The sequence below is a fragment of the Neofelis nebulosa genome, chromosome 5 (assembly GCF_028018385.1).
Source record: "Neofelis nebulosa isolate mNeoNeb1 chromosome 5, mNeoNeb1.pri, whole genome shotgun sequence".
Classification (NCBI taxonomy): domain Eukaryota; kingdom Metazoa; phylum Chordata; class Mammalia; order Carnivora; family Felidae; genus Neofelis; species Neofelis nebulosa.
In genome coordinates, this window is record NC_080786.1 from 99,282,227 (window position 1) to 99,309,945 (window position 27,719).

Here is a 27,719-nt window from a genome sequence, read left to right on the forward strand (position 1 = left end):
CCGGGCAAGCCCCACAAGTAGTGTCGTAAGGGATGGGAGGAGAAAGATGACGCGAGAGGCCACAGCCCAGTAGGAAAATGGAGGTCGTGAAGTAGAGGGGGAAGGGTGCACGGAGAACAGCAGTGCGGCTGCGCGCGAGGCGGCCGGCGCGCCGGCGCGCAGAGGGGGCGGGGTGAAAGGTCACAGCGCGGCGGCGGGTCTGGCTGGCGGCGGCCGCGGGCGGGAGTCGATTGCCCGGTGTGCACGTGTGGAGAAGCGGCAGCACAGCGCGGCGGCGGGAGACACTCCCGCCCCCTTCGGAGACGCAGGGCTGCGCTCGACTCCCGCGGCCTCCGTCATTCGCTCAGCTCCCTGCCCTAGGTGGGGAGGCCGGCTTGTGGGGGTTGAGTGGCCCGAACTGAGGGCGCAGAGAGCTCAGGGCGGCGACGACAACGGCGTTGATATCCGCGGTAACAACGGCCTCAGCAGGCGGGGAAGATGAAAGGGTGAGAAGGGCAGCCGGGCAGGGCCCGGCCAGCGGGGGGAGAGGGGCTGCGAAAGAGGGAGAGACTCCGGGCGAAGACCCGGCGGAGGGAGATTTCTGGGATTCTCTCTGCTCAACGGAGGAGGCGGATGCTCGGCGCGGGCTCTTGGCGGGCTGAAGGGCCAGCAGGGGCAAAACGCGGGGAACGCAGGATGTCGGCCCGGAGGACGAGTGTGGGTTGAGCGGAGACTAGCAGCCGAGGGGGGCAACAGGGGAAAGCTCTTGTGAGGCTCCTTGGGCCTCCTACCGGGGAGCGGACGACTGAGCCACCCCCGGCCCGCCACTCCAAGTGGAGTGATCTGGTTGTCCTCTTTAGACCCAGGCTCAACGCTAGGAACTGCGGTCTTTGACACCTTTCAGTCTTATTTACACTTGAGAGCTGGACAGAACCTTCTGGAGGGAGAAGGAATTGGAATAAAGAGCATGGGATGAGTATTAAGAGCTAGTGACTCAACTGGATTTGGGTTGGGTCAGAGCGAGTGGAGGAGGGGGAGAGAGTGTGAGCTCTGTAGTGTTGGGGTGCCAAAATGTTTAAGGAAGTATTGCCGATCAGTAGGTGGAGCTATTGCTCCAGTAGTTTACTATTGCCCCCGTGCTGTGAGGGGGTTCTTGGTTACTCCTCAGAAGCTTTTTTCAGGTGATTAGAAAAATTAATACTCTTTCATAGTTTTCCTCTTGGATCAAATTAGGGTTTATATTGGTTCAACTCTTCCCATTTGGATGATGTCACCTTACTATTAAATTACATACTGTTAAAATATTAATTACGTAACAGTGTTTGAGAATATTTCCTAAATCAAAACCGTTTTGAAGCCTTCCTTTTATCAGTTTTAAAAGCTTTCTGAGATTTTTTTCTATTGTAGCTAGTCAAAGAATTGTAACTATGTTCGAGCTTCCAAACTGTTCAGCCTTTTGGGTATGAAATAAAAGTCAACTTTCGAAATAATCTCATGTTGCCTAAAACAAGGCTCTGAATATTATCTTGGTATGTATATGTGTGTGGGGTCGAAGAGGTCCAAGAAAGTTTAATTTGGCCTTAGGTCTGTAATATGATTCCCTGCTCTGATTTGCTTTAAATATTGGAAATCCATTCTAATGCTTAATTGTATGGTTTGCACTAAAATTTAGGAATAATGAAATTTTTATAGTACCTGCACTATTTCACGTCAAATTCTAAAGAGTTCCAATCAGGATATTAATTGAGGTATGGGAAGTATTTGTAGTATTTGAATCATGAACTAGAAAGTTTGGCTATTTTATATTATGATCCAATATAATTTAGTGAGATTTTTCTTTTTTTTCCCTTTAGTATGGACGCTGTTTCTTACTCATTTTTGTATTCTCATCAGCGAGCAATACTTCTCTTGTTCTGTTAAGAGTACTAAAAATGAGGCTGAATAGTTCCCACGGTTGAGACTCTGCATGGATTTATAAAGGAAGGCCTCCAAGAAATTATTCTGGGTGTTTAAAGCCAAAATCCTTCGTCTAACTCTGTCTTGCTAGGGTGTAATGTTCTTTCTGATACCTAACTTGGCAATAGAAATGGGGTCAACCAATGATATTATTCACAATCTTCCTTCAGTTAATACACTCATGAGGCAATTAGCTCTTTATTTAAAATGGTGTTTTATATGTGTAACAACATGATGGTAACAAATTCCGAGAAACGAGTAACTGGCCAAATTTAGAGAATGAAGAGTCCTTAAGTCTAGTTCCTATCACTTAAGATTGGGAGCTTAAAGTTGCGTTCCTCCTAATGATAAATTTTTAAGATGATTTCACTATTCCTGTGAATAGTCCCTTTAACTTCCCAAATGAACTAACTCCCAGGTAAGATGGGACTTTAAAATGTTTTTCACTTCTAAGTCTTGATTTAAGGCACTGAACAAATGAAGATAATAGGCATTATTTGAAAGATTCTAAGATCCTTGAGTTCAAAGACTTGTATCATTATACACAAGGTGGTTAGCGTTATAGTCCTGACTCTTGAAGAACTTCTAATTCTAACTCAATCTACTATTTAAATGTTTTATATTGTTGCCTATATTCACTATCATTTTCAAACTTTTTAAAGTTACTATTTGATTTTTCTTCATATTTTTACTTAGTTTTTATTGGTAGTAGCAGGAAGACATTCCATTGTGTTGGCATGCATTTGCCTTTCCTCCGTAGGAAAGTAGATAAATTTCCAGTTTTTCATTACTGCATGTATTTATTTGCATGGTCTAGAAATTTGAGGTATATTACAAGATACTGTTTCCTTTTTATCTATTATTCCTCTCTATGGAAGGTGATATTTAAGCAAGAAGTCACAGCAGTGACAGAGATGGCAATATAATTAGTATAATAGAAAGTAAAACTGAATTAATTTACCTTTCAATTGTAGCAAAGGGGTATAAATTCTAATAAAAATGTCTTTAACAAGGTGTGAATGCATGCAAAGATGGGAAAGTAGATGACAATAATATAAGTATAGTATACAGAACAGTGTAGTTTACTAATTAAAATATTAAAATCAAAGATTCTGCAGTCAAAGGAATCTATGTTGAAGAACTCAGAATAATGATTATCTTTGATAGCACAAGGGAGTTTTCTGAAGTGCTAGAAATATTCTCTATCTTTACCTTGGATATTGATTGCATGGATGTATATGTATGTTTGAAAAATCATTGGACTGTGAACAAGATTTGTGCCCTTTACCATACAAATTCTGTACTTCAATAAAACAGGTTTTTTAAGGTTGTATTGCTGTTTTTGTTGGGGGACAGGCAGTGAGTCTGAAGGAGAATTCAGGAACCTTTGTAAACCTCCAATTTGTACTCGAAGCTTCTATGAAACCAATAATTTGTGGGATGTGGATGGAGATACTGGATTTTAAAATATTTTGTAATGTTCCTTGCTGTATTGAGATGAATTCACATAAAATATAATCTACCTGTACCATGATTTGTTTTAGAAAATCAATAAAATGACCTAACCAAATAAGGGAGAAATAAAGGGAAAATAAACTATAAGATTTCATTTTCAATAGGTAAATGACCAGGTACAACTACATCATAAGTCATGAGATTAGATGTTTGCATTTGTTTGTAAATAGCATCATTATATAATTTAGAAAGTAGATCTGTTACCAATACAAATGTGTGCACTGTAATGCAGTGTTGACATCAGTGTTGTGATTTTTTTCCCCAAAATCATGGACAGTTGTTGGTAAAATTCTGAACACACGAAGAATAATTAAGAATTTCTGGGTTGTGGGGCGCCTGGGTGGCGCAGTCGGTTGAGCGTCCGACTTCAGCCAGGTCACGATCTCGCGGTCCGTGAGTTCGAGCCCCGCGTCAGGCTCTGGGCTGATGGCTCGGAGCCTGGAGCCTGTTTCCAATTCTGTGTCTCCCTCTCTCTCTGCCCCTCCCCCGTTCATGCTCTGTCTCTCTCTGTCCCAAAAATAAATAAAAAAACGTTGAAAAAAAAAAAGAATTTCTGGGTTGAAAAAGATTTTTAAAGGTTATCCATATAAAACATTATCTTTCAAAGATAGTGCTTTTGCTGGACCAAACTAACATCTGTATTAACTTTCACTTTGCTTACGTTTTCCATTTTGGCCTGTGGAAATCTTTTGACTTCTGATTTTCTCTTCCAGGTATTAGCTATGGCTTCCAGCTTTGTGCCATCTAAAAAGATAAAACTTCTCAATTCTTTATTTAAATACCTTTTTTTTTTTTAAGCACAGCCTACAGAAACCATTAAATACCAGTTGCAACTGATAGAAACTTCCTTTTCATCATAGAAATGAAAATTGTATTACAGTTTAATAACTACAAAATTATGTAATTGTCCTATCATGAACACTGCTTTCTCTTGATCTGATCTCTTCCATCAGTTTCTATATGCATTCACTGCCTAACTTATTGGGAAAATGTTAGTCCTGTCTAATACAGTAGTGACTAGCTACATTTGGCTGTTGAGCAGTTGATATGTGGTGTGTGTTACTGACAAACTAAATTTTAAATTTTAATTACAATTTTAAATTTAAAAACTGATACTCAAAGTTGTTGGACAATTTTTTGGTATGTTTGGAACAATGTGGATATGTGAATCTACTATAAATTTTGTGAAATGTAAATATAAATAAAATATTTGAGAGGAAAATTAGCATCTGAATTGAGATATGCAGTGTAATACACACTGGATTTTTAAAAGACTTGGTATAAAAAAAGATTTTTTAAAAAAGGGAAATTAATAATTTCTATTTTGATTACACGTTGAATTGATTTCATCTGTTTTTTGCCTTGTTAATGTAGGTACTAGAAATTTTTTAATTACATCTGTGACTCTAATTGTATTTATTTTGGACAGTGCTGGACTAGACTCTGAAAATAAAAATTGTGTAAAACATGATCTTTTTCCTTAGGATCCAATTTTCAGATGGAGTTTCTAAATAGTAAATGTGCAGTTTGTGGGCCAACAGATAGTGTATGACTGGTTATGCCTCTGATGAAGGATTCTGAGGTCACTCTTGGTTTTAGATTAAAATATTGTAATCCACTTACTTTGTCTGCTATGGATGGAGAAGGGATAAATTGGATGTATGCATTTGCCTTTCCTGAGCTGGGGTGATCTGTAATTCTGCCTCTATCATGGCTGAAGCTGTTAGTAGAAGACCCTTGTTTTTGAAGTCCAGAGGCTTTTTCTCAGTCCTCGATAGTATGGCAGTAAATGCTTGTGTATAAAACTACTTGATACACATTCTTACTTCTTTTGGATAATTCCCTAGAAGTGAATTTTTTGGATCAGAAGGTGCTGGCATTTTAAAATCTCTGATATTTGTTGCCAATTGACCTCTAGAAAGATAGTGGCAGTTCATACTGCCAATGGTGTGTGAGTGCCTTTTTCTTCTCCAAGGGCTAATGGGGAAGGGGAGGGGCACTTGCAGAAAATAAGGAAGAATTTTCCTTATTCCTCCTTATAATGGAGGAAGATGTTTTATCCATCAGTGGTATAAATTACCTTTTTCTGGGATGAGTAGCATACGTTGAGCATTTGTAAAATGATTTCTTTACAGGTTGGATTTGGGGACATATTCACTTAATAGTCTTAACTCTTAATTTTACTTTGCTGATTAGATGATAAATGGTATTTCTCTCCCCACCTTTTTTTGTTACTGTTAATTTGATTACTTAGGTTGGACATTTCCCACTTTTACTGGCCATTTGTATATCTTTGCGGCTTACCTATTACTTGTATAGCTTATCAATTTGGATATTGATTGTGTTTTGACTTCAAATTACAAAACAGTCAAATATAGTATTTAGAAAATGGGGTTGAGACATTCAAATTAGTGAATATTGTCAGAGTGATGCCAGTTTAGGACCTAGAACATGAGAAGAAATTTTTTACAGAGCTTGCTAAACTAGTGTAAGCAAAGAGAATTGTACTTAGCAGCATTTTAAACATTTATTTCTCTTTCCAGAAAACTAAAATATATTTAAATATATACTTGGATTCCCCCCCCCCATCTGTATAGATTGTTATTCATAGCATAATTTATTTTCATAAAGGAGACTTATTTTTAATGCAAAAAACATTGAACTAAAAGCAACCACGTTTTATAGTTCAGTGTGCCATTAACGATAGTTAGCAGTAGGGTCTCTAGTAGGTTTTTTTTACCTCTGGGAGTTGGTTTCTTTGTCTTTAAAGAGAATAGCTTGAACCTGAACAGGAACAACTAAAGGTTGAAATTCATGTGCCCTTTCTAGTCTGTTGATAATATTTTATCAGTATTTAATCTGCTGATAGCTTTGATGAATTTTCAGATTGCCAAAAAAAAGTGATATCATTGACTATTAATATCTACCATGACTGCTATGGCATGTGTGTCACTCGTTTGCCATCCCTGGTTTCTTATCAGCTGTAACTTTTCTGTGATACCAAGAAACAAAAGTTTGGAATCATGGGGCATATTTGAACTGTTCTCTTTTAAGTCGCTTTCTTCATTTTGCTCTTGTGTCTGCCTTTTGAGACCTGCTCTCCCATCCCTCCCCCTCATGGCACTTTTACTTTTTTTTTTTAATAGGTACCTAATACCAGACCATAGGTTCTCAATCCCACAATAGCTCTAAGATAGCACCCATAGTCTACTAATATATTTATAGGTATAGTATCTTTAGTTTACTAATGAAAAAACCCATTACAGAGGTGAATCAAGAAGGCAAGGAAGCTCAGTGAGTTCTGGAATTTTTGAGTAGCTTTATATGGCCAAAAACTGGTGGGAGAGAGGTAGGGTGAGGCCAGTGGCCATACGTAGGTGATGAGGGCTTTATTTGCAGTGCTATTCGAATTTCATTTGGCAGATTATATGCAGCTCTTAAAAGATCTTAAGCATTAGAAATAAAGTGATCATATTTGTATTTTCAAAAGATTATTCTGAGTGTGTTGTGATGGCTTTGTCTCCGTTCTAGTCTTATTTCCCTTAATTAAGCCATTAGAATTTGTGTTGAAATGATGCTCTGAAGCATACTGCTTAGAGAAGGGATATAGGTAAAAATAGGTTATGAAGATATTTGGGGAGCAGAATTAACAGGGATTAAAATGGGATGTAAGAGTACATCTAAAACTAAGTTTTTTATATTGGATGGGTGATGGGACTATTCCTAAAAATAGAGAATAGAGATATGTGTTCCAATTTCCTATAGAGGATGATGAGTTCAGTTTTCAATGTGTTGAATTTGAGACTCCTGTAGAGATAACTAGTAAGCAGTTGGGAATATGTGTTTGGATTCAGAGATTTGGAAGTAAAAACATTTAGGAGGTAGTAAGGGAAAAGCCATAGCGGGGAAGGAGTTCTCTTAATTGAATGTATGGATGGATGATCACAGAACATTTTTTCAAAGGATAATTTGGTTATTTTCAGGTTATTTAAGTTATTTCATTTCAGGTTATTTAAGTAGGTTATATCTGATGTGTGTTTAACACTTCTAGTATCCCAGCAAATAATTGCTGAGATTTTTGCACACTTGATTCTTGCACTCATACAGCTTGCAGAGCTAATCCACTCACCACCACTTTTTTGGTAACTTGTAAAACCTCTAGAATAGTGAGTCTCAAGGAGGGTCACACCTTCCCCCCTGCGTATCTGGTAATGTCTGGAGACATTTTGGGTTGTCATAATGGGGTGGAACTGTTAGTGGGTAGAGGCTAGAGATGATGCTGAATATCGTACAGTGCTCCACCACAGAGCCCCTCACAACCAAGAATTATCCAGCCCAGAGAGAATATCAGTAGTACTAAGATTGAGAAACTGCTCTAAAATCTAGATGAGAGAAAGCCCATCAGTTAAATTAAAGGCCTAGAGATTCTTGGACTTACTGGGAGTAATTCATCAATTCCTTGAAATATTTGAGGTCCTACCCTAAGTCCTATAGTTCAGTAGAAGAGGTAAGGTATAAAAATAAATGCTTAGAATGGTACAGAGATACTGTGCCTAGGAAGGGTACAAACAGTATAATATAGATGAGGTGGAAATCTCAGCGGGATGACAGGTTAAGACTTCTTGAACAATTAGTATTTAAGCTGTGCTTTGATAAATGCTCAGTGGACTTGTAAGTTAAAGGAATCTATCTTTTATGTGATTTGAGTGTAGAACCAGATTAATGCTAGCTAAGGTAATTACCTACTCTAAGCCCAAGTTTTATGCAAATCCCTTTTATCATTAGTATACCTTAGATAAGTGTTCCAGGTTTGGTATTTCTCTCAACCTTGAGGAGTAAAAAGGACTCCTTTGAGGGGAGTCATGGGTGGCTGATCTTGCACTATAATGGTAATGTGTAGACATAGGCCTGGTTCTGGCTTTGTTGATGATTGGCTGTATAATTTACAGGTACATCTGTCTCCGGGCTTCAGTCCCATCATCTGTGAAATGAAGGGGAATGGACCCAGTGGCTTCCAAGTTCCCTTCCAGATCAAACACTCTGCACAAGAAATGACCAAGCAGTTAAAATTTTGTGCTGAGGTGTACTCAGTACTCATTTAAAATATAAATGGTTAGGCTTTAAGTTTTATACAGTTATTCATTTTCTCTTCAATGTAACTTAAAAAGTCAGACTTTATAGAGAAAGGCCTACTTTTGTGTAGTCATATCTCCATCTTGTGGCCCTTCAGAATATTGCCACTAAATTTTGTTTTTATAATTATGGGCATAATTGACATTACTTTTAATAGCTTAAAAACATTTGAGTGCTTATTATCTGATGTTGCTGTGCCAAATACTTAATATGCATTATCTCATTGTGACACAGTGTTTGTTTTAAGCCACAGGTAAAGTTTTGCTGCTACCACAGGGGCACCTAGTTAAGCATTTGAATTTCCATTCAGGTCATGATCTCCTGGTTCGTGAGTTCAAGCCTCATATCAGGCTCTACACTGACAGTGCAGAGCCTGCTTCGGATTCACTATCTCCCTCTCTCTGACTCTTTCCTGCTTGTGTGCATGCGCTCTCTCTCTCTCTCTCTCTCTCTCTCGCTCTCTCTCTCTCTCTCTCTCTCTCTCTCAAAATAAATGAAAAAAAAAAAAGGTTTTCTGCTACCATATTTTAAGTGCAAAGATGGTATGAGATTTGACAGAGTAACAGATTCATCTTCTGGTGCTGATACAAACAAATAACTAACAAGCTGTATGAAGTAGGAGGCCAGTAGCTGTGTTCCAAATCTAAGGACTTGATATACAAGGGCACTTTTGCTATATCATTCACCATCCTCCTCCCCCTTTTAGATCTTATTCTAAAATCTTTGGTATGAAGAAACATTGGGGTTTGTTATGGATTTGAAAAACAAAAAAATAACGTGTCACATGAATTTACTAGAGCCAAAAGAATAATTCAGTTTGTCTAATTACTACTATATTCAGTTTTTTACAGTTAGGGTTGTAAACTAGTGCCAACAGGAACCCAGGAACAGGCAGATAAGGTAAATGAGTAAAAAAAAAAAAAAAAGGCCAGAAATGTAGGCTTTATGTAAAAGCTTCTGATTTAAATATTAGCAACCAACTTAAATTAAAAACAAACTGTTGAGTCTACTAGATGTAGCAGATTTGACTTTTAGTCCAGGAATTTGAGGCTTATCTACAGAATAGAGGTCCTAAACTGATAAATTAAGATAGTATGTGTTGTTAAATTACATTGAAATCTTACCCGAAGTAAGTAAACAGTGTCGTGATTAAAAACCATTTTTCAAGAATCAGGCTGATTTGAATTTGAGACTAGCTCTCAATACTAGCTATAGTGTAATACACTGTTAACTTACATAAGGAAAATGATTCCATATTTTATGTGAAATCCACTTCTCTGTGACCATCGTTAGCCTCTTTTTCCCTCACTGGAGTACTTGGATATGGAAATTTACACATATGCAGTGCAGTGGGAAGTTTATTAACTTAGGTGGGTATTAAATTTGTGTGGTTAATATAAGAAGCTTTAATCATTAAAGATTCCATGGTGGGATGTGGAAATCTGAGTTTTTAACTGGCAAGGTGATTCTGGTGTATAGCCAGGTTTGGAATCCGTTCTTGGATTTTGTGACACTACTTCTCCAGACCTTATCCCTCCTCTCTTGAAAATTGTTTCTCAGACTTCTTCATGAGCTCCTGTTCGTTTACCCCTAAAGTTCAAGTATTTTTTTTAGTAGTTGTGGTTTTAAATGTTCTAATTCACTATGATACTTTTTTTGAGGAAGGGAGAGAAAGTGTGCATGAGCAGGAGAGGTATAGAGAGAGGGAGAGAGAGAATCCGAAGCAGGTTCCTTGCTGTTAGTGCAGAGCCCATACAGGGCTCTGTCTCATGAACCATGAGATTGTGGCCTGAGCCAAAATTGAGAGGCAGACGCTTAACTGAGTGAGCCACCTAGGTGCCCCTCACTATGATATTCTTGGTAATGTGATATGTTCACATAATCAGAGGATGTATATTATGCAGTATTTTTATTCCAGGAAATAACTCTCAAAGTGATGTGTTACAAAAGGGGATTTTTCCTTATGAGTTAAATTAATGGAAAAACTCTGCATGCATTCCCTCTAGTATCTGTTTTTATCTACCTAATATCAACATTGCTTCTAATCACATTAGGTAGCATTTAAACTACATTATATAGGGGCGCCTGGGTAGCTCAGTTGGTTAAGCGCTGGACTTCGGCTCAGGTCATGATCTCACGGTTCATGAGTTAGAGCCCCGCATTGTACTCTGTGCTGCTCAGATGGAGCCTGGAGCCTGCTTCAGATTTTGTGTCTCCCTCTCTCTGCCCCTCCCCCCCCAAAATAAATATTAAAAAAAATTTTTTTAACTACATTTTGTAAATAATTTTTCAAATGATAAATCTTACCAAAACATGTTTGATAGTAGTTTTAATGGGGAAAAAAAAATAATGTCAGAACATGTAGGCCATTTACACCAAAAGTAAAGACTGTATAACAGACTATCCTGAGACTTAACGAATTTGTAAGAGGAAGCCTATACCAGAATGGAAGGCTCATTTTCATCCAGCTCTCATTCAGCTTTTCTGCAAACTGGAGGCTTGGTACAGCTGGCAGTTGAGGGGTTGTGGTTGTTAAAGGTTTGAAATTCTTGCCTTTTACTGTTTTTCAAATAGAGAATAAAGCATCAGATGCTTTCTGCTATGAGTTTTAGTATCAAAATTAGTGTTTGTTCTTTCTTGGACAGAGTTGGCTACAAAACTTAACATAAATGCAAAATATTACAGCTTGTAGTTCCTTATGTAATAAGTAACGTATGTTTGTTTTATTTTTTGTTACGGAAATTTTCAAACATCTTCAAAAGTAAATAGTGCATTGAGCCCTCAATGCATTCAGTTCCAATGAATAATATTAATTCTCACGTTCTTTCATCTTTTATTAGTAGTTTCCCTTTTTCGCTGGAGTACTTCAAAGGAAATTCTTGACATACTATCCCATTCCATCTGTAAATACTACTGTATGAATCTTTATCATGGAAGGACGTTTTTAAAAAAGTAATTCTAGGGGCGCCTGGGTGGCGCAGTCGGTTAAGCGTCGGACTTCAGCCAGGTCACGATCTCGCGGTCCGTGAGTTCGAGCCCCGCATCAGGCTCTGGGCTGATGGCTCGGAGCCTGGAGCCTGTTTCCGATTCTGTGTCTCCCTCTCTCTCTCTGCCCCTCCCCCGTTCATGCTCTGTCTCTCTCTGTCCCAAAAATAAATAAAAAAACGTTGAAAAAAAAAAAAAGTAATTCTAGGGGCACCTGGGTGGCTCAGTCGGTTAAGCGGCCGACTTCAGCTCAGGTCATGATCTCACGGTCCGTGAGTTCGAGCCCCGCGTCGGGCTCTGTGCTGACAGCTCAGAGCCTGGAGCCTGTTTCAGATTCTGTGTCTCCCTCTCTCTGACCCCCACCCCCCCACCCCTGTTCATGCTCTGTCTCTCTCTGTCTCAAAAATAAATAAACGTTAAAAAAAAAAAATTAAAAAAAAAGTAATTCTAATACTGTTACATCTAATATCATCTTAAGATCTGACACCCAATCTGTATTTGCTTTTTCTCATTTGTCTTGTAAATGTCTTTTTCAAATCAAAATCCAAAAAGGTCCACACGTTTTCATTGGCTGAAATATCTCATAATCTTTTTTTTTTAATTTTTGGTGTTTATTTTTGAGAGAGACAGACAGACAGAATGTGAGTGGGGGAGGTACAGAGAGACACGGCAACAAAGAATCCAAAGCAGACTCCAGGCTCTGAGCTGTCAGCACAGAGCTTGATGTAGGGCTCGAACTCAAGGACCACAAGATCATGACCTGAGCCAAAGTCAGATGCTTAACTGATTGAGCCACCCAGGTGTCCCTTTATCATCTCTTAATCTGACAGTTCCTTCTTCTTTTTTAAAAAACAAAGTTACTTTAGAATAGTTTTTAGCTTTACATTTATGAAGATGATACTGAGAATTTCCAGTTCCCCCTATAAGTAACAGTTTACACTAGTATGGTACACTGTTAGAATGAAAAGGCAAGCCAAAAGTTGGGCAAAAATAGTTGCAAATTATATATCTGATAAAGGGCTTGTCCCCAAAATATATAAATATATATATATATATATACACATATATATATGATATAAAGAACTCTTACAACTCAGTAATCCAGTATAAAAATGGGAATTCTTTTATTAATTAATGTTAAAATTGTAGGTTTATTCTCAGGCCTAGACCGGGGACAAAATACTTAAATAGACATTTCACCAAAGAAGCTGTACAAATGGCTAATAATCATAAAGAAGGATGTTCTACAGTATTAGTCATTAGAGAAATGCAAATCCAATGAGATTATCACTTCACACTAGTAAAATGGCTATAAAGAGACAATAAAAAGTGTTGGTGAGGATGTGGAGAAACTGTTATTGGTAGGGATGCAAATGGTGCAGCCACTTTAGAAAACAGTTTAGCAGTGTTTTCCATTACTACCATAACAAATTACTACAAACTTAGTGGCTTAAAAACGCAAATCTGGGAGCGCCTGGGTGATTCCGTCGGTTGAGCATCTGACTTTAGCTTAGGTCATGATTTCCTGGCTTGTGAGTTCGAGCCCCGTGTCAGGCTCTGTGCTGGCAGCTCAGAGCCTGGAGACTGCTTCAGATTCTGTGTCTCCCTCTCTCTGTCTGCCCCTCTCCCACTTTCTCTCTGTCTGAAAAATAAAAATTAAAAAATTAAAAAAAACCCCCACAAATCTGTTACCTTGTTCTTGAGGTGAAAAGTCTGAAATGGGTTTTACTGAGCTAAAGTCAAGGTATTAGTATGAATGGTGATTTTAAATAGTACCCCCACCCCCATTCATGTTTATTTGGAACCTTGGCACATGACCTTATTTAGAAATAGGGTTTTTGCAGATGTAATTAAGATGGTCATACTTGATTAGGGTAGGCCCTAAATCTGATGGCCATTGTCTTTAAAGGAAGAGGAGGCGGAGCACACATGCACAGAGCACCATGTGAAGATGGAGAAATGCATTAGTTGTTACTGTCACAAGCCAGGAAACATCTGAGGCCACCAGGAGCTGGAAGAGGCAAGGAATTCTATCCAGTCCAAATCCAGAGAGCATGGCCCTGCTGGCCTGATTTTGGATTTCCAGATTCTGTAACTTCCATAGAATAAATTTCTTGTTTTTTGTTTTTTGTTTTTTTTTTAACATTTATTTATTTTTGAGACAGAGAGAGACAGAGCATGAACGGGGGAGGGTCAGAGAGAGAGGGAGACACAGAATCTGAAACAGGCTCCAGGCTCTGAGCAGTCAGCACAGAGCCCGACACGGGGCTCGAACTCACATACCGCAAGATCGTGACCTGAGCCGAAGTCGGACGCTTAACCGACTGAGCCACCCAGGCGCCCCTAAATTTCTGTTTTAAGCCATCGAGTGGTAATTTGTCAAGGTGGCTTTAGGAAATTAATACAACATTGTGTTTCTTACAGAAGTTCTAGAGGAGAATCCATTTTCTTGCCTTTTCAGCTTCTGTAGGCCACCTGCATTCCTTGTTTTGTGGCCCTTCATCTTCAAAGCCAGCAGTGTAGCATCTTGAAATCTCTTGCTTTTGCTTCTGTTGTCTTATACTTTGAAGGACCTCTGTGATTACATTTTGGGCCTACCCAGGTAGTCCTGGTTAATCTTCCCATCTCAAGGTATTAGTCACATCTGCAAAGTGCGTTTTCCATGTAAAATAACATAGTCAAGATTGCTAGGATTGGAACATGGACATACTTTGGGGGTTGTTATTCTACCTACCAAAGGCAGTTTCTTTAAAAAGTTAATCATATTTGCCATACAACCCAGCAATCTCATTTCTAGGTATCTCCAGAGAGAAAGTAAATTTATGTCCACACAGACTTTTATGCAATACTCATAACAGTGTAATTTATAATGGCCCATGAAGTAAATATTATTAAAATGGCCATCAAGTGGTGAATGCCTAAGCAAAATGAGGTATATTCATACAATGGAATATTGTTCAACTGCTGACACATTATATCATGGATGAACCTCAGAAACACACTACATGAAAGAAGTGCAGTGCAAAAGATCATGTTTATTGTATGATTCCATTTATATGAAATGTCCAGGAAAAACAAATCTATAGAAAGAAAGTAGATTTAGTGACTGACTTTGGGTAGGAAAGGACATTTGCTTCAGATTTGCACAAGGGATTTGGGGGGTGTGATGTGAATGTTCTAAAGCTGAATTGAGGTTATGGTTGCACATGTCTGTAAATAGTCTAAAAATCATTGAATTGTGCGCTTAAAATAACAATTTCAGGGGTGCCTGGGTGGCTCAGTTGGTTAAATATCCAACTCTTGGTTTTGGCTCAGATCATGATCTCAGGGTTTGTGAGTTTGAACCCTGAGCTGGGCTCCACACTGACAGCATGGCACCTGCTTGGGATTCTCTCTCTCCCTCTCTCTCTCTCTGCCCCTCCCCTGATTCACCATGCTTGCTCGCTTGCTCTCTCTCTCTAAGTAATCTTTAAGGGAAAAAAAAAACCCATGAATTTTATGGTTTATAAATTATACCTCAAGGCTATTGAAGAGAAAAATAGGGGCACCTGGGTGGCTCAGTCAGTTAATTAGTGTCCAACTTGGGCCTGGGTCATGATCTTGCGGTTCGTGAGTTTGATCCCTGCATTGGGCTCTGTGCTGACAGCATGAAGCCTGGAGCCTGCTTCAGATTCTGTGTCTCCCTGTCTCTCTGCCTGTCCCCCACTTGAACTCTGTCTCTCTCAAAAATAAATAAAACATTAAAAAAAGTAAGATGTAAAAGGTAGGAAGGGGCCTCAGATTATTTGCAGTATACTAGCTTACAAAGGACATGTGTCCATAATACACTTGAAATCTACTTTTTTTTAATGGGCAAAAGATTTGAACAGCTCCTTTACCGAAGAAATTCTGCCAATGGCAAAGAAATACATGAAATAATGCATAATAATAACAACATCATTTGTTACTTAGAGACATGCAAATTAAAACCACAATGAAATGTCACTACACACCCATTAGAATAGTGTAAATTTTTAAAGGTTGACAGTGCCAAATTCTAGATGCAGAACAACTGGGACTCTGACACATTTATAACCAGTGTTACCTCTCTTTGGTATTTATTCAGAAGCAATTAAAAATTTATGTTCAGGGGCGCCTGGGTGGCTCAGTCGGTTAAGCGGCCGACTTCAGCTCAGGTCACGATCTCGCGGTCCGTGAGTTCGAGCCCCGCGTCAGGCTCTGGGCTGATGGCTCAGAGCCTGGAGCCTGCTTCCGATTCTGTGTCTCCCTCTCTCTCTGCCCCTCCCCCATTCATGCTCTGTCTCTCTCTGTCTCAAAAAAAAAAAAAAAAAATTTATGTTCACACAAGAACCATAGAGAAATGTGTATAACAACTTTATTCATAATCACCAATAACTCTAAACCTAAATGCCTTTCAACACAAGGATAAACCATAGTATATCCATACTATGGAATATTATTTAGCAATAACAAGGAATGAACTGTTGATAAAACTGTGGTAAATGTCAAAAGCATTATGTTGAATGAATGAAATCAAGCAAATGGCTATGTATTATGTAATTCCATTTAAGTGACATTCTTGAAAAGGCAAAGATATGGGGAACAGAAAACATTAATGGTTGTCTAGGACTGGTGGTAAAATTGAACTAGAGAGGGTCATGAGAGATTTTGGGGGTGATGTATCTATATCTTGAAAACTATCATTATACATGTTGTAAAAAGTAGAACTATACAGGAAAAAAGTGGATTTAATTTTATGTAAACTTTAAGACATGTTATTAAGTTTATTTGGGGGGGCGTGGTTAAGCAGAGAGAGGGAAAGAGAATCCCAAGCAGGCTGTGCACCGAGCCCAACACATGGCTCATCTGGCAAAAGGTCATGACCTGAACCAAAATCAAGAGTCAGACACTTAACTGACTGAGCCACCCAGGGGCCCATAATACTTTTTAAAAGCTGAGAATGAAAGTTGATCCCTCCCAAAAGGCTTGAAAAATAAAGAACAACTAAGAGTTGTTACATACAGAAAATTTGCAAGCTGGTGGATTGGAATAGACTACATCAATAATTATATTAAGTCTGGACAGACCAGATACTTCAGTTGTCAAGTGCTTGCTTCGGCAACACATGTACTAAAATTGGAACGATACAGTGAGGATTAGCATGACTCAATGTGATGACATTTTCCCTTTTTTCTTTCATGCTATTTTAATAAGTAAAAGTAATAACATGTACATTGCATAATATTTGAAGAATTATGTAAAAAAAATATACTCCAGTTGTCAAATTAGAGGAATGAAACTCTATAGTATATGCTGTGCACAAAAGAAACTTTAAATATAAGGATAAAGAGAGGTTGAGAGTAAAAGATGGTAAAGATACATGATGCAGCATTGATTAGAAGAAAGCAGTATGTCTGTATTGATGAATAGGGTAGACTTTAAGACAGGGAATATTACAGCAGTTCATCAACTGATAACAGTCCCAAATTTATGCCCTTAGTAATATAACTTGAAAATACATGAAGCAAACATTGACAGAACTGAAGAGTAAGAAGGAACACTTTGAAATTTTGTTCAAGGCTAAACATAATCTTGATTGATAAGAAAGCCTATCAGGAATATAAAGAAATAGGTTTGTCAGAATAAGCTTTCTTGGGGGTATCATTTAAATAAAGATTTAAAGGAGGTAAGAGAGTAGTAACCTGCAGCTAAGGATAAAGAGGCTATCGACATAGAAAGCTGCAGGTGACACAGATTTTGGGAAGATCAGAGATCTGGTTTTGGATATGTTTAATTTGAGGTGTCTACTACAGATGCTTTGGAGTTCAGGAGTGACCTTTAAGCCAGAGAGAGATTTGGAAGATGGCAGCATTAAAGCCATAAGATTATGATATTGTCAACCTAGAGAATAAGTGTAGATAGAGAAGACCGGCAAGTACCATCTTGATGTGCAAGCTCCTCATAAAATTGATTCTCCTTCCTCTCCAATCCCAGCTTCCACATTTACACAAAGCACACTTTTTTTTTTAACTTTATTTTTTTATTTTGAGAGAGAGAGCGAGCGTGAGTGTAAGAGGGGCAGAGAGAGAGGGAGAGGGAGTCCCAAGCAGGCTCCATGCTATCAGGGCAGAGCCTGGCGCAGGGCTCAGTCTCACAAACCTGGAGATCATAACCTGAGCTGAAATCAGAAGTCAGACACTTAACTGACTGATCCACCCAGGCGTCCCTCGCCCCCCCCCCCCCCGCTTTTTTTGTAATTTTATGGTTTTATTAACACAAATGCGACATGCACATAAGCTATCTATTCATTTTCGTTCCTGCACAGCTTGGCTTTGGGATTGGTGGCTCCGATGGCCAGCTGGCTACTCTTTCCCCAATGGCTTTGTGGCTCTTGGGGGAGACATTGTAAGCAGTCTCTGCACAATTAAGATTTGTTGCCCATCAACAAGATTTGTTGCCCTTCAAGCTCCTTGACATTGTGACCTAGGAGCTTCCAGAAGCTACTAGGCAGCATGTGCTCTGTTTTCTTATTGCCCCCATTAGCAGTGTTGGGCAGCAGCATCTGGCCCTTGCACCCTATTGTCAGTGCTTCTGAGTTTCTGCCAGTTGCGCTTAATTTTGACACATCAGCTGACTGGCGCTGGATGAACTTCTTGGTCCACTTTTTAAGCGTCTTGGGCTTCACCAGAGGCCACCAGAGGGTGGCCATGATGCCAAGTAGGAGATGGCTGCCACCTGTGCAGGCAATGCATTGGTGAGGAAGACTGTCACAGAGTACACACAGTAAGGTTTGTTTTACCAAATCAGACTGTCTGTAGTTTGGAGAATACATCGTTGCTATTTTGTTCATGTTCTATGCTCTCCTTAGAATACATTTCTTACCCTCCTACAGAACAAACTCTTAAGTCACCCTTCACATCTGTTTCCAGGATCACTTTTATTCTAGTATTACTTTTGTACTGTGTGCAAGTGCTATTACTAAGATATTGTGTTTCATATATATATACATAATTATGTATGTGTAATGTATGTATATATGTAATGTGTGTTAATATATGTGTGATCAATATATACATATACCTATATTTCCTACTAGGTATAAACTCCTTTGCATTCCAGGTTTTAGCACATAGGTGTTCAAATATTTATTGAAATAGACCCGGTTTATGCTTTGAATAGGCAACTATTATGTTCATTAAAACTTTAGAAAATTTCAAATTCACAGAATTCATGAAACCTCTGTTTAATTTTCTAATAGAGACTTTGGAATTCCTTTTGACTTACTTTAGAAGTTCTTTTCACTTCTAAATCTTATTGTGTGCAGTCATGTTCTCATTTTCTTAACATTTCTGCATAGCACTCTATGCTTTTGATACACGTTCTTTGCTAAATTATAAATTGCTATTACTCTTGATATATTTAGAATATCCACATCTTAAAATAATTCAGAGCTGAGTGGTCAAGATTACAGAAATATTACATTTCAATCAGACATATCATGTTCATGAAAGTTAAACTGTATTTGAAGGTGAATTTTGCTGACAAAGTTATATTTAATAGATGCTTAAACAGCCACCAAACGATATTCATAGTATACCAATTCTGTTTTGAAGTGTGTACACACACACACACACACACACACACACACACACAGAGAAAAATATAGGGAGACTATATACATCAAACTTATTTCTAGTAGTCTTACAGGATTTTCACTTCCTGAGTAATTTCTATGGTGATGGACATTTTTTTTTTTAATCAAGACATGCTGTTTATTTATTTACTTGATTAGACAGGGAAAGATTAAGCTGGTGTTCCCTAATGATTTAATACAGTGTTCTGTATTTAAGCTTTTTCTGCCTACTCTGATGGAAACTTTTTTAGTAGTTAACTTTTATTTGGTTTAATTCTAGCACATTGTACCATAACCACCTTTTCCTTTTGTATGAAGTCAAGAAATACCTGGTTGTTATTTTAAAAATTATAAAGATGCTTGAAGTGTGGTGATTACCTAGAAATCATTCTTTTTTTTCCTTTTAAGTGTTTATTATATGTATGTATGTATTTATTTATTTTAATCTCTGCACACAATGTGGGGCTCAAATTCACAACTCCAAGATCAAGAGTTGCATACTCTTCCAACTGAGCCAGCCAGGCGCCCCACCTAGAAATCATACTTAAACTTTGAAAAACACGTGGTCTTTCACTATAATTTAGGAGGTTGGCTTCCTAGGTTACGTTTTTCTTTATTGTTTACTATTAGATTTCATAATGTAGTTTTTCAGTGATTGTTTTAAAATACGGAGACTGACTCTTTGATTGCAATACTCAATTTGGGGTGTTATACTCAGTGAAAGAGTAGCATTCTGCTAAGTGAAATAAGCCAGCCAGACAATGGTATTGCTTACATGTGAAATCTAACAACAAAAAAATCAAACTCATAGAAACAAAGTAGATAAGGGGTTGCCAGGGTGGGGGGAATAGGAAGAGGTTGGTAGAAAGGTATAGACTTTCAGCTATAAGGTGAATAAAGTCTGAGGATCTAAAGTATAACAGGGTGACTATAGTTGATACCACTGTGGGTATAATTGAAACTTGCTAAGAGAGTAGAACTTAAATGTTCTTACCAAAAAAAAAAAAAAAAAGTGATAGTTGTATTAATTATGGGAGGAATCCTTTTTCTAAAAAAAAGAATAGTGTAGGTAAGATGTGATCCCTGTATTTTAATGTTCTGTACTTTACAGCATAACACTATCTACCAGTAAAAAACCTGAGTGGTAGATGGTGGTAAGTGAGCCTAAGTAGGTTTTAATTAGAAGAGGACTTAGGGTGAAATGTTATTTCCTTCAGCCTTAAAGAAGACAAAGCCAGGGTGTGCTTTTATGAAGAGGGGAGTTGTTCTTAGGGAGATAAAACCTAGTTAAAGAACACCTGAATCTCACAGAGGGAAGTCATTTTAGTTATAAAATACTTAGGCCATTTACCCATATTTAATTATATGTCTAAAATTGGAAAAGAGTGTAACAGAGAAATCTCTTTTTTTTTTTATTTTTTTTTATTTTTTATTTTTTAATTTTTTTTTTTTTTTTTTTTTTTTATTTATTTTTGGGACAGAGAGAGGCAGAGCATGAACGGGGGGAGGGGCAGAGAGAGAGGGAGACACAGAATCGGAAACAGGCTCCAGGCTCCGAGCCATCAGCCCAGAGCCTGACGCGGGGCTCGAACTCACGGACCGCGAGATCGTGACCTGGCTGAAGTCGGACGCTTAACCGACTGCGCCACCCAGGCGCCCCGAGAAATCTCTATTTTTTACTGTGGTGTTGGCCTCTTAATAATTTGTGTGGCCACTAGTAAAGTTTTTGTGTTATTAAGAACTATAATTTATTCATACTTTCTGATAATCTGAATTGTAACATTTCAGAGAATAGTGTTTTTAAAATTATACACAATTAAAAAAAAGTTTTTTTTAAAGATTGTATGTTTAAGTATAATCTTTATACCCAACATGGGTCTTGAACTTACAACCCCAAGATCAAGAGTTGAATGCTCTACCCAGTGAGCCACCCAGGCGCCTCTCACAATTCTGACTACATATTTTTTGTATATGCTTTAAAGCTTTTTCTGTATATTAACAAAAGCTATTTTATTATATGTTACATATATTTAGATTGTGCCCCTCCCTCCCCCCCCCCCCCCAAATAGTATATCAATGTTTTTGTGGTAATAAGATAAACATATCATGCATGCTTTATTTAATCAGTTCCCTGCTGAGGACACTTAGTTTTTTTTTTTTTTTTTTTTTAGCCATTTTAGAAGTGTGAAGATTAACATTCTCATTTAGTTATTTCTCCCAACAGTTTTCAAAACCTGTGTACATATGATGCAAATGATCAATTAGGGTGTATTGTCTGTACTTCCCTGCTATTGACTAATGCCATTGTGATCTGGAATTAGCACCCAGTGCGTAGGACCCACATTATCTAGCTGCTTGGTTGACATCCGATTGTTTTATTTTTCAACTCATTTTTATTTCAGTTTGATCTTCTTTTCTTTAAAGGATTTTATCATCTGTTTTGGTTTTTAAGAAGGCCAATAATGCATGTAAGCAACTCCACTAATGATACTGCTAGTGGTAATAGGAAGAAATATATGCATAGATGCTGTTCAGGTTTGTCTTGTCACATTTGATCAACCTTTAGCTTATGGTGGAGAAATGGACTTGAGCTATTAAAAAAATCCTTTTGTTGACAGAATTATAGGCAAAACAACTTTTTTACTATGAGCCTGAATCATTTTAGATTTAATTCCTTTTCCCACAGAACCAATTGTTTTGATTACATAATGGTTTTTCAGAAATGCTACCGTAGCATTCTTGATAAGTAGTTTTCAAATAGATTCCGCCACCCCCCCCAATTCCTTTGTTCCACTGCCATAGATTCTACCTCTGAATCTGTGGGGTGTGAGGTCTAGGAATCTGGATTTTGAATACCACCCCATGTAACTGATGTAGTGGTTCCTAGTTCAATGTATATAATTTTTGTCCATTTGGATTATTTTTCAGAATAAATTTCTAGAATAGACTTGGACAAAGAAGATGTACCTTTCAGGTTTTTGATACATAGTACTAGATTGTGTTCCAGAGATACTGTATCTATTTACATTTTCACCAGCAGACTATAAGAATCCCATTTGCCACCCCCTTGTCAATATTTGGTATCATCAGTCCTTTGGATCAGTAATAGTTGTCTAAAAACTGTAAACTACAAGGAAGATTTTGGCATTTGTGTAGATTATTAGTCTGGCCTTCTGAGTAATTATTGTTTATCATATTTGTCTCTAAATATATAATCATATGAATGCTACAAATTGAATCTGCATAGAATGGCTGGCAGAATCCTATAAATGGTAATCTTTGTAGGAATATGAAGTCAGTATGAAAGGTTGGATTTATCAATTATGTAAAAAAGACTTGGTACTAGTATGTTTATCTTAACAAATGAAGCTAATTATATTTTATTGAGTACATTTTGGTTTGTTCCAGTAGCCGGATCGAGCTGGGAGATGTGACACCACACAATATTAAACAGTTGAAGAGATTAAACCAGGTCATCTTTCCAGTCAGCTACAATGACAAGTTCTACAAGGATGTGCTGGAGGTTGGCGAGCTAGCAAAACTTGGTATAATAGTTTTTTCTTTTCTCATTTCATTTGTTTTGTTGGTGTTCTTGACCCTTAGTTTTTAATATTTGAGCAGAGTTAACTAATTTAATCTCTTTATTTTGCAAGGGAGGAAATGGGGGTGATCCAGGTTTTGAGAAGGATCTCAGAGAAATCAAGACAAAATATTTGAATTTTAAAAGAAAATGCTAAATATCTTCTCTCTTATTTAGTATGTGCCTGTATGTTTCACATATATGTCTACTCTAGATGCTTAAATCCGTAAAAAGATGTAGAAAATTTTTGAGGCTTTTGCTATTCAGAGTAGTTGATAAAATTTAATGCTATGATAGCAGTAATTTAGCCCTTATAGAAGGGGAGGAAGATTCAATAAAATGTGTTATTCTGTCTTTTGAACTTAATATTTTTATATTTTCCATGGCAGCATATTTCAATGATATTGCAGTAGGTGCAGTGTGCTGTAGGGTGGATCATTCACAGAATCAGAAGAGACTTTACATCATGACACTAGGATGTCTGGCACCATACCGAAGGCTAGGAATAGGTAAAATTATTTGTTTTTTTGTGTGTGTGTGTAAAGAAGCATAAATACATCATTACTGTTTCTGACCCAATGAGTGAAACCATTTCTTTTGAGAGTATTGGGAAAGAGTTACTGAATTATATAAGGTGGAAAATAACTTTTTTATTAACCTAATTCACCTGGAAGCCCTATATAGATTTGTCATCAATGTCCCTTTTGCTTTTTCTGTTTTCCTTTTCTCTGGAAGGACTTGTATGTAAAGGTTGCTTTTCTACTAGCAGTTTTTAACATATGTAGATAGTAGGGAGAGAACAAATTTTTCAAAAATCAGGTCTGGTGTTTACCTCAAATTCTTTTAGGATTCAGTAAACAGTAAGATGGCATTTAGATGTGTAATATAAACATTATTTTTCTAAGATTACTTACTTGTTTGTCTTGTTAATAGGAACGAAAATGTTAAATCATGTCTTAAACATCTGTGAAAAAGATGGCACTTTTGACAACATCTATCTGTAAGTTAAATGATATTTAATGTTCTTATGTAAAGAATTTAATAAATTGGCAATAGAAATCTTTACTGGAAACTTTAAAATCTGGTTCCTTATTTCATTGCCTTTTGGAAAAAGCATGGAAGTAGTGGTTATGAAGTTTTTGTTTTGTTTCAGTAATAGATTAGGAACCTGAGATAAAACTTTCTCATTTTGCTTTATTGTGTTGGGGTGGGAGCTTCTGAAGTCACAGGGATGAAACCAAGATTAAAACTATAGTCTTCAGAATTGAAGAATTAGTATCGTTAATACTATTCTTGTGCCATCTGTTTGCTTTCTGGGTTTTGTTTAAGGTTCTCAGTGACATGCTCATTAGTAGTAGAGTTTAATAATCAAAATCAAAGAGTATTTATCTGATAATACCAATGTTAAGATTATTCTCATTTTAACTTTGGCACTGGGAGAGATTAAATTATGTCATGCTGTTCTGAGGAGTAATTGACAAAGCTCAAATTTATTTTTAAAATATAGCATTTTTTTTTTATTAGAGGCTATATTTAGGCATTTGAGACAATATATCATTTTTCTGTCATGTTTTTTCTGCATGTATTAATATGGTCATTGGATCATCCCTGTGGTTATTTACCCATTTATAATTCCAGGAATCCTTTCTCTCCTTGCAATGAAAAATGTTATGCTAGCTAGGATACTTTACCCTTTCTTGATTGTAAGAGTAAACCCTATTTCTGAGTCTCCTAAATTCAGCCAGCTGTCTTGAAGATGTAACAGGTTAAAGGTGTAAATTTGTCATCCAAGTTTTTCTGAAATGAATACTCAGTCTTTGTTGATAACTAGTAATTGTGACGAGAATCTAACAAATGTCTGCAGTATTCCAGCTCCAACCAATATGAAGCTATTTGCAGAATATGCAAAAGCTGATGAATTCTTAATTTTTTTTTTTTTTTTCTGATACCCTCTTATATCTTAGGCATGTCCAGATCAGCAATGAATCTGCAATTGACTTCTACAGGAAGTTTGGCTTTGAGATTATTGAGACAAAGAAGAACTACTATAAGAGGATAGAGCCCGCAGATGCTCATGTGCTGCAGAAAAACCTCAAAGTCCCTTCTGGCCAGAATGCAGATGTGCAAAAGACAGACAACTGAACAAATTAGAAATGAACTTTCTTGCACTTGCTTGTCGCCAAATAAAAGAGAGGCCCATTGATTTTTTTACCCCATCTTTCTTTTCCCCCTCCTACTTTGTTCTTGTTTGTCCTCCTTTCTTTCTTTTTCTTTCCTCTAAAAGGTTTAATACTTCCAAGGACTTTCAAAATTAATCATGTTTGGATTGTTTTAGTTTTCTTATTTTTGTGAGGTGGTTTGATTGTAGGAAGGAGGAGGTATAGATCTGTTTGGTTTCATAGTTAAGGTATATATGGTCCCAAAAATTTGGATGTCAGTGTCAATTTTTTTTTTTTTATGTCCTGCTTTCACATTGAAGGGCAGAGCCTACGAAATGTTGTATATATCAAAAGACAAAAAGAAACAGCAGCAATATCTTGTTCTCTAATTCAAAGACAAGTTTAGTGTGTTTGTGGTACTTTGGGTTTTCAAGACTGTGGGATGCTAATCCCTAGACATTGCCTTCACTCCACCTTTTGTCCTTCTGAGTATTATCTCAGGAGTTGGACCATTGTTATCCTTGTAAGAAATACTAAGCTTATTTTGTTTTTTAAGCAGTCATTTCTTTCTTCCTTGCTGAGGGTGGGTGGGACAGTTTGGGTAGGTAGTGTTTTACTTTGGTCTCCGTATTTGAGTTACATGAGTGGGCTGGTTGTTGGCAGGTTTATTTTTCCTGCTGTTGATTGTTATTAGTGGCATTAACTTTTAGAGTGTGGGCTGGTGAGATTAATTTTTTTTAATATCCCAGCTAGAGATATGGCCTTTAACTGACCTAAAGAGGTTTGTTGTGATTTACTTTTTTTTCCTGTCCTTTTTCTTCAGTACACCCACAGTAGTTAGTCTAACCTTAAAAATGGGAGTTGATGTCCTTATAGGTCAATACCCCTAAATAAATCTGAAGCAGGTATCGTCTCTTGGACATATTAAAAAACACCTTAAAAGGAAGCTTAGATGGATTTGTGGCACGATAAATGCATTTAATGTCAGCTAATGCGGACTTAAAAGTATGGCCACTGAGCATTTGATTATATAGGAGAGAGTATCTAGACAGTATTTTTGAGAATAACATAGCTGTGCTATTGCTTATCTGTTGGAGAACATCCCAGATTTGCTTATTTTCTGTGCCTATGATAATGAGTTTAAGGATTTGGGGGAGGGAGAATTGTTAAATAAATTGCTTCTATTCTTGGAAAAGTAGAAGTTTAGAAGTGTTAATAACACAGATTTCACTGTGACCTCCTCTACTGACCTGACTGGTTTATGCCAGATCATTTTCTGGCACATAGGGAGTGGCTTGGATGGGTTGATAACTTTTTGTAAGATAGGAGACATCTGAAATTTTCATGTTTTCCTCCATTGTCCCATATCCAATATTTAAAATTCTCTAGATTGCCAATACTGGTGGCCCATGAAATGTTCTCATTAGACTTTAAAACAATGCACAGGGCTTGAATTTTCTTGTCATTTGTCTTTAAAAGAAAGTTTGATTCGTAATATTTATCCTCATGTAAATTCTGATAATATAAGTCTCATCTCTCCAAATATATTAAATGACAAAATTATTTTACACAGTGTTTATGCACAGTTTGTAATCTTAAGTTCTTATTTGAGAATGTGAAAGTACAAAGTATAGTAGACTTCAATGGTCTTAATTGAGTGCCAAGAGTAATATAGAAAAGGAAGATAGCTGAATGAGTTTATAAGATTCTAATCTTAAGATAGTAAAAATGTAGAAAGACCATGCTGGTTTCTTGGGTATCAATTTCTTAAGCAGTCCAAATACAAGTTTAGAAAAAAAGAGCATTAAGCACCTTTACCTTCATGGATAAGCTTCAGCTTGCTCTTGCCAACAGAAGAGTGCTTGAGTTACAGAAGGCATACTTAGTTTGAAGAATTCAGCCTTTTTGTAAACTTCCAGATATCAAAATAGATTTTGATATATAAATGAGTTTTCTGAGATGACACTGCCTCTATTTCTATAACCATTTCACCTGGACTATCTAATCAGTCCAATGAATGTATCCCTAAATGTGGTTGTTGAAAACTGAATAGCTGCCTCATGACAATTAAGTACATGTTATTTAAGGAGGGAAAAAAAATTACATTTTGAATTGAGTGTGTAGGCTTCTTATCATTATACTTTCTTTTTCCACACTAGATAATGACTTTAAATTGTAAATGTTTGAAAAGGGTTAATTGTCCTACATAAAACTTGTATTAAGTAATTCCATCCATTTAAGGAAGAGGAGGATGTAGAAGCCGTAGGAGCTGGGCACTAGTTCATACACCTGTGAGTCGGTAAAGACTTAAATAATGTCCCATGTTGAGTTGGTTATTTTGGAACGTAAAAATTGTTGAGGTAAAACAATCCTATTAACTGGAAGATCAGAGAATATATCCATATTTTTTTGGACAGATAGATTTTACTGTGGGGCAAATAGGTAAAAATTATCCTGTTTTGTTATTGCATTTGGGTTCTAAAGAAAAGAATCTGTAGAGAAATCTATGCAATATATAATTTGTCCAGATTAGTTTTAATTTGGGGAAAGAAGTTCTAAAATACCCCAAAGCAATTTATTCATCAATTGAAAGTCCTCCAAAAATAGAACTATTGGGAAACTGGTTTGTGGGTGGAAAAGAAAAGCTCCCTCAGTTTTTTGGAGGGAATAACTTTAAAAATACTTAAATGGCTAAGTTTACTTGGTGCAGTTAAAAATTAAACTTGTTGATTTTAAGATTGCTGTTACATCTGAAATAAACTTATGTGATGTTCTGGTA

The 27,719-nt window shown here is 37.2% G+C and overlaps 1 protein-coding gene across 2 annotated transcripts; it reads left to right on the forward strand.

Moving 5' to 3' along the window:
- Positions 1 to 149: 149 nt before the first annotated feature.
- Positions 150 to 27,719, forward strand: NAA50 (N-alpha-acetyltransferase 50, NatE catalytic subunit). 2 transcript variants are annotated; one of them, XM_058731374.1, is made up of 5 exons: positions 150 to 485; positions 22,613 to 22,746; positions 23,171 to 23,290; positions 23,715 to 23,781; positions 24,746 to 27,719. In XM_058731374.1, exons 1-5 carry the CDS (start codon positions 478 to 480, stop codon positions 24,921 to 24,923), a joined length of 507 nt encoding a protein of 168 aa, XP_058587357.1. In that variant the 5' UTR covers positions 150 to 477; the 3' UTR covers positions 24,924 to 27,719. The 2 variants fall into 2 exon arrangements, with proteins under 2 accessions (XP_058587357.1, XP_058587356.1); XM_058731373.1 differs by having other exon boundaries at positions 151 to 485; positions 22,610 to 22,746.

Excerpts from the sequence above, each read along its gene's own strand:
- NAA50 (XM_058731373.1), top strand. Across the intron at positions 22,747-23,170 it reads TGGCGAGCTAGCAAAACTTG|CATATTTCAATGATATTGCA; the intron begins GTATAATAGTTT and ends TTTCCATGGCAG. Across the intron at positions 23,291-23,714 it reads ATACCGAAGGCTAGGAATAG|GAACGAAAATGTTAAATCAT; the intron begins GTAAAATTATTT and ends TCTTGTTAATAG.